Consider the following 10,874-nt stretch of genomic DNA (forward strand, 5'->3'; position numbering starts at 1 on the left):
AGTTAGAAACCGGTGGTGGAGAAGGCGGCAAGGCAGAAGATGGCGAGGTAGGTGAAGCAACTGAATTTGTGGCAGAAGATAATCGAGGTCCATGGTGTAATTTAATTTTTTCCAAAATCTCCCTGTCCAAAATTCCATCAGTTTGCCTCTAAATAAAACATGACAAAACTATTAGTACAAAATATTAAAAACAAAGAGCTGAATTTTTTTTATGATATCACACTCTCTCTTAAAGGGATACTTCAGGATTTAGCAATAGGCTTTGTATCAGTAGAAAACCTGTAGTATTTTCAAATTACCCTGCTTTCCCCCTCATATCCCCCTGAGATGAGAGATTTATGTATTTTTTTGTCTGGAAAAACAAATCTACTTTTTTAATTTGTTTTATTCTTTCAATTTTCAACACGCCCATAGAGGATGCAATCACACTCACAGAATGTACAAATAGTGTCAGCTATCTTTTTTTTGGAAGCTAAGCTAACTGGTTCTTATTCTGTGGAGAAATCTGAGTATTAGGGGTTACCATCCTATTTTTCCCGGACATGTCCGGCCATCGAGATTGTCCAAAATTTCCGGGATAACTACAGTTACTCTTTATTGTCAGAACATATCATGACAAACATTTGCCAAAAAGGTGAACAATTCACAGAGTAAACGCATTGGTTCTAGTGAGCTTGCGCTGCACTGCCGTCATTGACAGTATATAGAAGTGGACAGAGTCTTCTCATTGGATCTCAATTGACTCAAACTAAGCTTGATGATAATGGGAATGCTAACGCAGGTGAAGTTCTGCTACAAGATGGCGGCACTCAGCCGGCTTCAACTTCCGGTTGATGTATTTGGGGCTTGGCTGCCGTTTGGACTTTGAGCCGAGCGTGTAAATGGTCAGTGTGGCGCGCGTTTCAAATGAGCGTTCCGCTTTTGGCCCATTTAACCTGTGCATTTAACATTATTCCGCCAGTGCATGGCAATGGCAGAACCAATGAATGAACGAGCATATCAATTTAAGACATGGCTGAATGAAATTTATGAACTTGGATGGAAAATCCGGACGTTTTTATGACTTTTTATGGCCTAAAATTCTTAGTATTAATTTTAAGACATTTCATGACTTTTTATGACTCCGCAGAAACCCTGCTAATATAAGCTTGTTCAGAAATGGTGAAAAATAAAAAATAATAACTTAAAAAAAGGATCCTGTCAAGATCTAGTGAAAATTTTTTGATTATTAGGTACTCCTAATTTTGGATGATTCATTTTAAGTATTTAATTTCTAAATGTAGTAATTTATTTGCAAAGTTATAAATAATAATGATTTTGTTTAATTTTATTCTTAAGCAACAACTATATTATAGGCATTTTTTTTTTTACATTTGCAATGCAGATGCGAGTTTTGGGTCTCAGTAAATATATATATATATATTGTTACCTTTTTGGGGCTAGATGGTCCATGATCTCTGGTCTCCTCTTCAACAAACTTAGGATTTGTCTTGCATTTTCGTTTGGTCAGAGGTTTTGAACTGGACTGGTGTTGTGTCCTCTCGTGTTGTAGTTTTTCTAGGGTGGACTGTCTCTCTGTGGGGGAAAAAAGGGAATACAAATTGTAGAATCTAAAACAAAAGAGACAACTAATGTTAGGGCTATAACAATGAGGCTATAACAACATAGCCTGACCACATATATGCACCCACAATAATATTGATGTCATAATGGGATACAGTGTTCAATATATTAGCACAGATTCTGACAAGAATTTAATATCCTGCAAGTTTATTGGCATACATTTGAAATATTTTTAACTAATAAAAGGTCAGAAATTAACTTACCTGAAACTTTGTGTACCGTTGCCTCGTACAAAGGCCATCCACCTGTAGGTTTTTTTTTCAGTCCACCTCTCCACTCAATTATATAAACAGAACTTTCATCAAGTCCGTCTAAAAAATCATTACAATTGAAATGTTTTATATGTGACGTTGGAACAATGCTCCAGCTTTCCTTTTCAGTCTCATCCTTCCACTCAACAAGGGCGAACATTCTTGATCCGTTGGTCTATCTATACTGAATGAGCGTACCGGTATTTGGCGGTCTTTTGATTGTTTGAATTTTGGCGCACCTAAAGATAGGCTACAGTCTAAAGTATCACGAGAGTCAGTCTGCAATCGCGGTACTTTGATTCCCGCAATGCTTGAGCTCTACAATAAACACGTGTGCGGTGAGTTGTTCTGCCCTAATTGCTCAATGAATTTGAACATTTTGAGTTTCCAAAGATCATATACGTCGGTTCGCGCCCGTTCACCTTTTGCTACATGATATGAGATGAAGTACAAGAAGTATCTCTTGGAGAACAAAGACATTCCACGAACAACACAGCATCGCTGGAGAAGGTATGTAATGTTAAATTGTATCAATATTATTACCCAATGCGGATAGCAGAGGGACTTGATGGGTCTGTGGCAAATGGCAATAGCCACATTTTTTTAAAATTTGAAATCTACAGAATTTTAGAGAAATGTATCACATTGGAATCATATTGCAAAGTAATATTAACACTATCAGTTTGAGTAATTTGAACAGTGTTAGGCTAAAGCTACGTTTTTTTCCTCTGTATGCTATTTGCATGGTCGATGTCATCAGATCAGATATTTGGGAAAATCACCCCTTATTAATTTAAGTGAATTTAATTGGATTATTTTTAGATTTTTTTTATTTTAGTGTCAATTATTACAAACATGGGTAAACATTTTTGTTATATAACTCTTAATTTATGCTTTGTAGACGAACCCACCATGTTGGAGTCCGTGTACCTCAAAATGCTGTCTTTGATGTGTTACAGGTGAGGATTAAAGTTGAACAAACTCAGGGCTGCAGGATTAAATTACAAAAGAGTTTCATTCTAAATTAGCATTACTAAAAGCCAGACGATTTTGTCTTTAAAAAAAATCATCAGTTGAATTCCATATTGCCACAATAAGCTTTTTAACATTTAAACTTCAATCACTCGATGGTTGTCAAAATTTAGTTTTTTCTCTTTGGAATTTATGGTAAATAATTTTCGTTGTATGTCTTGGGTATTACTTTAGTTACCATGTTATTTTTATTTGCCTTTTAGCAAGACCCAGCTTTGTTTGACATGCATATCAAGCACATGAGCGATACTTTGCAGGTATGGAGAATTTTATTACAAATTACTCTCTAATGTGTTGTAGGTTATACATCTGTTGTTAGTCATAAATGTTACAAAGTATTGCTTGAATTAAAATGATTATTTATCCCCCTAAAACATTGAAATACATTTTCAATAAAACAAAATATGTATCATATTGCAACACAGCAGAATCAGACTTCAGAAGACCAGAATCCAGTTTTGACCATCAACGCTTTTGGGTTAGGCTTAATTACACAAAAAATATTTGAGTTTGATTAATAAAGCAGTCGTGGTTTTTTACAGTGATAATATAACAGCTAAGAAGTGTTAGGCATGACGCAAAAAAATAAATAGTCAAACACTTACAAGTACTAGACATATTTTCCAGCACTTCAAAACTTTAATATTACCATATTTAAATGTATGACCAAAACATTATTTGTTCATCCTTTAAAGATAGTTCCTATTTATAAAACGAAAAGTTTCAAGATGTAGGAAAACTCACTTATTTAAAAATAAAAACACAGTAAATGACTGTTGTAACACTGGCTACAGAGGAGCAGTTATTAGTTATTTCCACTCCCTAATTACAATTTTTAATCATTTTGATTTAAATTAATATTAAGACATTATGAATGATGATAAAGTTAATTGTATCTACAACTCAAGCACAGTACTTTATCGTCAGCCCCCAGTGCTACCAAATGCTTTCTGTAAAACTGAGTTGTTAGTGTTAGTCTGGAGCCCTGGGAACTTGATATAAAACTGCACATTGTAATGTCTTTTAATTTTTTAAATATGAAAAACTGTGTTGCAGGTTGATTTAAGGTGTGCCCCTAAATGTTCTGCTTGTGCTCCTAAATTTTTTTTGTAAGGGCTACAGTGCTTTTAATAAGTTAGTTTGGAGCCCTGCCTTATGTGTAGTATAATGGCAGGACTTCTTGTATTTTGTTTGAGAATTGATTTGTTAAATTGTTGACTTTCAGCAAGAAGTTGCAAAGGATTCAACTACACCTCATGGTTCAAGCATCCTACACAATAAAGTGGAAGTCAATGTGCAGGTAAGGATACGGTGCCATACAAACATTACATTTTCTGTTATGCTTTCAGGTTTTAACTGATTGGGTTACATCTGATGGTGTACATGGTACCAGCAAAGTATATGCTTTAATACTTGTAAGTGATTCCGTTGCCCGTCCACTCCTACAGAACTTTAAGCAGTTCAATGGGGAGTTTGGATGTTCTTTTTGTCTTCAGAAGGGAACAGTTGTCGAACTTGGTCGGGGAAAGGCCATTTGAGGAAAATATAGAACTTAGATGTCAAAGTCAGACTTTGGAGCTAGTTACGAGAGCTGTTGAGACGGGCACACCTTCAGCAGGTGTGAAAGGACCGTCGGTGTTGTCCCTTTTACCTGGATTTGATTTAATTGAGGGATGTGTCCCTGATTACATGCACAGGGTCCTCCTTGGAGTTACAAGATCTATCACTTCGCTATGGTGTGACTCTGAAAACCACCAATCTCCTTCGTATTTAGGCAGGTTCATACCACAAATTGACAAACTACTGTTAAAAATAAAGCCCCCAAGTAATGTCTCCAGAACACCTCGATCCATAAAAGAAAGACGTTACTGGAAAGCCCATGAATGGCTGATGTGGCTACGTTACTACAGTATCTCCATTCTTAAGGGGATTCTACCTGAGAGAAACCTTAATCATTGGCTGAAACTTGCAAGTGGCATAGCTTTGCTGCTAACCACATCGATTTCATCTCGGCAGCTTTTAGAAGCACAGGACCTTCTTCATCAGTGTCTATCTGAGATGGAGCCCCTTTATGGTATAGGCAATGTCAGTTTTAATGTTCACCTCTGCCTTCATCTCTCTAGAAGTGTCCAGAATTGGGGGCCATTATGGGCCCATTCTGCCTTTCAATTTGAGGCCTATAACATGGATTTGATCGAAATGGTGAAAAGCACCCAGTCTGTGCCCATCCAAATATGTAAAGTTTTCTGGATGAAAAAAGCACTTCCACTGTATGCCAGTCAAACACTGAAAAATCCCTCCTCAGAGTGTAGTGCTGTTCTTGGGCAGTTATTGAGTGGAAAATGAGAGTGAAAGCATGCAGTGAGGTGTTTGGGAATTACAGCTTTTGGACCACCCAAGAAAAAAATGATGGCACATGATGACTACATTGCTTTGCATAGTGTTGGTGATAGGGTGGAGAAGCAGGTGAAGCAGAGGGGAAGCACAGCTTTTCTGCTTGTGTTCAAATTCCTCTACACTTTCATCCAGTTGAGAAGGTGCTGTCTCACTTAACTGCTGTACATGCCTCAGCAATTGAACACAAATGTGTGTACATGCCTTTAGAACAGCACAGATGTGATTACATTTTGAATTTTCTTAACTATTATGAAGTAACCGTTTAATTTTGGTCTTTTTTGGTCTGGCATCAGTGTCATCAGTTTTTGCAGCTCTGCCAAGCTTTGTTGAAAGCACCAAAAGTTTGTTTTCTTTGAATGCTAGTGGAGAACCCAGGTTTGCATGGCTGCTTAAGTTAAGAGAAATGCGTTTAAATTAAGGACCCTGGATTTTTTAAGACAAACAAAACTGTATATTATTATGTAATCTGTATGCATCTGCATATGTAGTGCATGTATGTACTTTCTTACATATATTGATGTATGGCTATTGATGAAAAAAATTAAATTTGTTTTCAAATAGAATTTGTGCAGTTTCTTTTTTTATATGAGCCAGTTAAGAAGTGGTAAAATAATAATAAATGAAAATGGGATAGAAATTGAAATGAATTGTGTAGCCTTGAAGTGTGTAGACTAGGAGTGTGTAGACTTGATAAAAGTTCAAACTGTTCAAGAAAGGAAAACAAGGATTAAGGAAAACATAGGCATGTAAAATGTATGTTTAAATAGTTTTGCATATATAAATTAAACATATCGGTGACATATATGGTCAAAACATACATTATTATATTAATAATGAACATATACATATTCATGTGTCAATTTATAAACTGTCCATATTAAAGAAGTATATTGATATATATAAATATGATGTATATGATTATTATTTATATGCTAAATATAAGACAATATATTGCTATCACATATATACTCATATCTCTAGATTTATGTTGATATAGGTTTATAACATATATACATTTGCCATATTAAATGAGTATATCTTATAAACCTATATCAACATATATCTAGAGATATGTATATATATATGTGATAGCAATATATTGTCTTATATGTAGCATATATGACTGTGTCCCTGGCGATATAGGGACATATATGTCATATATTACATTTCCGTATGGGTGCACCCTCACAGTTACAGCAGGTTGGCTGGACACCATCCCCACACTTCCCATAATCATGCTCTCCCCCACACCTGGCACACCTCTTCCCCTCCCTAAAACCAGCAGCCACATGCCCAAATCTCTGGCAGTTGTTACACCTCAAAGGCTTGGCCACATACAGCCTCACAAAATAACTCATATATCCAATGGTAACCTTACTTGGCAGCACACTATCCTCAAAACACAACAGTATAGATGTACTGTCCACCCTAACACCATCCCTTGCTGTTTGCATTCTTTGTACTTTCATAAGCCGGCCTCCCCTCAAATTACCCTCAATTTCTCTACTATCAACACTAAAAGCCACCCCCATTATCACCCCTTTGACCAATTGTTTACCTGTCTGAGTCTCCACCCGGCTCGACCCTACCTTACGACGTACTACCTGCTTCACCTCCAAGGCCCTATTTCTCTGCTCCTTATCCTTACACTCTATGACCAAATCCCCACCCTTCACCACTTTAGCCCCCACCACCTCACCCACCTCCTTGTGGATTGCAGCCGTCAGTTTCATTGGACTCATCCCCCCTACACCCCCACCCTCCACAAACGTCAGCACTACCTTGTTCCCTATACCTATCCCATCTACTCCCGGCTCTTCCTCCCCACTACTCTCTCCTCCCCTATCGCCATTACCATTACCCATACTGTCAAATTTCCGTCTCTTGTTCCCCTCTCCCTCCATTGCCCTGTCCGGCCTTTTCCCACCCCCTTTCGTACCTCCCCTATCCCGGTCCTTATGCTTACTTGCCTTGCCCTTACCTGTACCGCTATGCTCCATAGCAGCTCCACTCTCCCCTTCACAATCGCCCATCGCTGACCCAGTCACAACACAGCCGTGCCGAACCGCTGTCACCTCGACAAGCTAACTTGTTGTCTGCGCGCGTGTTGTTTTGAAAATCTACCACCACTTCCGGCCTCAATGCGCACTTCAAGACTGTTAGTTATATCATTGTATCATCTTTTATATTTTATTTTCTCTACACAAAGAAAAAATAGACAATGTAAAAGCAGAAGGACCGAAATATATTATAAACAACACCCACCCTCCCCCCTCCACCACATTCACCAATCAGGGAGTTAGTTCTAACCAAAGAGAGCAGAGCTCATCTTTCCCTATGTCGTCTTCGTCGTCGTCGCCCCCCCCCCCCCCCCCCCCCCCCCTAGGAACCTGGAAAATTGGGTATGACTCTCCGGGACAGTCCTTGATTGGTTCAGATCTTATCTAGTTACTTTGTCACCATTGGTAATCATGAATCTGATAGGGTGGCTAAGACATGCAGAGTTCCACAGGGATCAGTACTTGGACCGCTTCTGTTCAATCTCTATATGCTACCTCTGGGCCAAATTCTACAAAACAACAACATTAACTACCACAGCTATGCCGATGATACTCAAATATACAAACCCGATTCCAAAAAACTTGGGACACTGTACAAATTGTGAGTAAAAAAGGAATGGAATAATTTTACAATTGAATATAGATAACATATCAAATGTTGAAAGTGAGACATTTTGTAATGTCATGCCAAATATTGGCTCATTTTGGAATTCATGAGAGCTACACATTCCAAAAAAGTTGGGACAGGTAGCAATAAGAGGCCGGAAAAGTTAAATGTACAGATAAGGAACAGCTGGAGGACCAATTTGCAACTTATTATGTCAATTGGCAACATGATTGGGTATAAAAAGAGCCTCTCAGAGTGGCATTGTCTCTCAGAAGTCAAGATGGGCAGAGGATCACGAATTTCCCCAATGCTGCGGCAAAAAATAGTGGAGCAATATCAGAAAGTTTCTCAGAGAAAAATTGCAAAGAGTTTGAAGTTATCATCATCTACAGTGCATAATATCATCCAAAGATTCAGAGAATCTGGAACAATCTCTATGCGTAAGGGTCAAGGCCGGAAAACCATACTGGATGCCCATGATCTTTGGGCCCTCAGACGGCACTGCATCACATACAGGAATGATACTGTAATGGAAATCACAACATGGGCTCAGGAATACTTCCAGAAAACATTGTTGGTGAACACAATACTCCCATTCGCCGTTGCCGGCTAAAACTCTATAGGTCAAAAAAGAAGCCGTATCTGAACAGGATCCAGAGGCGCAGGCATTTTCTCTGGGCCAAGGATCATTTAAAATGGACCGTGGCAAAGTGGAAAAGTGTTCAGTGGTCAGACAAATCAAACTTTGAAGTTCATTTTGGAAAACTGGGACGCCATGTCATCCGGACTAAAGAGGATAAGGACAAGTTGTTATCAGCGCTCAGTTCAGAAGCCTGCATCTCTGAAGGTATGGGGTTGCATGAGTGCGTGTGGCATGGGCAGCCTACACATCTGGAAAGGCACTATCAATGCTGACAGTTATATCCAAGTTCTAGAACAACATATGCTCCCATCTAGACGTCGTCTCTTTCAGTGAAGACCTTGCATTTTCCAACATGACAATGCCAGACCACATACTGCATCAATTACAATGTCATGGCTGCATAGAAGAAGGATCCGGGTACTGAAATTGCCAGCCTGCAGTCCAGATCTTTCACCCATAGAAAACATTTGGCGCATCATAAAGAGGAAGGTGCGACAAAGAAGACCTAAGACAGTTGAGCAACTAGAAGCCTGTATTAGGCAAGAATGGGACAACATTCCTGTTCATTAACTGGAGCAACCAGACATTTGCAGTCTGTTATAAAAAGAAGAGGGGATGCCACACAGTGGTAAACATGGCCTTGTCCCAACTTTTTTGAGATGTGTTGATGCCATGAAATTTAAAATCAACTTATTTTTCCCTTAAAGGGATACATTTTCTCAGTTTAAACATTTGATAGTCACATATGTTGTATTCTGAATAAAATATTGACATTTGAAACTTCCACATCATTGCATTCTGTTTTTATTCACAATTGTACAGTGTCCCAACCTTTTGGGAATCGGGTTTGTATATGGCTCTCAAACCATATGACAACAGCTCAATAGACTCTCTGTGTCATTGTATAGAGCACATAAATACCTGGATGAACCAAAATTGTCCACAATTAAAGATTATTGTGTTTGGCAACAAATATAAAAGAACAAGTATTAGTAAAGAGATGGATTCTCGGGCCCTTAAAACTAGGGATCAAGTGCGTAATCTTGGTGTTTTGATAGACTCAGACCTCACATTTAACACTCATATCAAAGCGGTCACCAAAACAGCATTCTATCATCTAAAACAGGGGTGTCAAACCGGTTCTACGGAGGGCCGAGTGTCTGCAGGTCTTTGGGTTTTCCTTTAAATTGGTTCCCAGGTCAGACCTGAACAACCAGGTGGGGGTAGAAATTAACCAATTAGTGAACTAATTAATCAATCAGGTACAAGGTGAGAGCGAAAACCTGCAGACACTCGGCCCTCCGTGGAACCGGTTTGACACCTGTGATCTAAAACATGTAGCCAGAATCAAAGGCTTGGTGTCCCAAAAAGACCAAGAGAAGCTCATCGATGCTTTTATCTCTAGTAGGTTTGACTACTGTAATGGCCTCTTAACTGGACTCCCGAAAAAGACTGTAAAACAACTGCAGGTCATTCAGAATGCTGCTGCTGGAATGTTAACCAGGACTAAGATAACAGAGCACATATAGCTTCCTATGTTTTTATCCCATTTTTTATCTTTATATTTATTTTTCTTATTGTATTTTCTATTATTATGATGTATTCATTTGCTTTCATGTTTTCATTTCAGTATTTGTTTTTATGTTTTTGTACTTTCATATATTTTTCTTTGTAAAGCACATTGTATTGCTTCGATGTATGAATTGTGCTGTATAAATAAACTTGCTTGCTTGCTATTAGGCTGATGAAGTATCTTTTTTTTATTTTGGTGAGCAATAACTCACTGTAGCTCACATACTTAATGCACTAATTGAGAATTTTAACAATTATACATTTGTGTCATATGAATACAAAATCTCCTCAATACAACCTAAACCAAACAAAAAAATTATTTTACTATAGTAACTTCCTAATAGCCTCGAAATGGCAATCAGAAAATACACTTGAAATACTCTGAAATAGTTATTCTTCAAACCGCAACATTGATAAAATAAAAATGTTGACACATGATTGATTAGAACATCACTGAAAAACATCTAATGGCTCTAGTAATTAAGTACAAACACAACTATACACAAATTGACTTAAATGCAAGTTTAATGGTATAACATGCATGGATGCTTTGCAAAATGAAACAATATATGACTTAATACAATTTCTCAGATCTCACTAGTTCTTCAATTCACATTATGTTGTAAAAGAGTGTATAATTTAGTGTGTGAAGCCAGTTCCCACGCTCCGTCGGGCGAACTATTTGTAAC

The 10,874-nt window shown here is 38.0% G+C and overlaps 1 protein-coding gene and 1 long non-coding RNA gene across 2 annotated transcripts; one reads left to right on the top strand and one right to left on the bottom strand.

Moving 5' to 3' along the window:
- The first annotated feature begins 2,147 nt into the window (after nucleotides 1-2,147).
- On the top strand, nucleotides 2,148-3,143 carry LOC114839109. Its single transcript, XR_003781751.2, has 3 exons — nucleotides 2,148-2,384; nucleotides 2,776-2,833; nucleotides 3,110-3,143. It is a non-coding gene; the product is annotated as an uncharacterized LOC114839109 (long non-coding RNA).
- Nucleotides 3,144-4,484: 1,341 nt separating this feature from the next.
- Nucleotides 4,485-7,336, bottom strand: LOC117594423. Its single transcript, XM_034291967.1, has 3 exons — nucleotides 6,862-7,336; nucleotides 6,428-6,575; nucleotides 4,485-4,497 (listed from the first exon to the last, which is right to left on the bottom strand). Exons 1-3 carry the CDS (start codon nucleotides 7,334-7,336, stop codon nucleotides 4,485-4,487), a joined length of 636 nt encoding a protein of 211 aa, XP_034147858.1.
- Between the last annotated feature and the right edge of the window lie 3,538 nt (nucleotides 7,337-10,874).

This window comes from Esox lucius, chromosome 4 (genome assembly GCF_011004845.1).
Source record: "Esox lucius isolate fEsoLuc1 chromosome 4, fEsoLuc1.pri, whole genome shotgun sequence".
Lineage (NCBI taxonomy): Eukaryota > Metazoa > Chordata > Actinopteri > Esociformes > Esocidae > Esox > Esox lucius.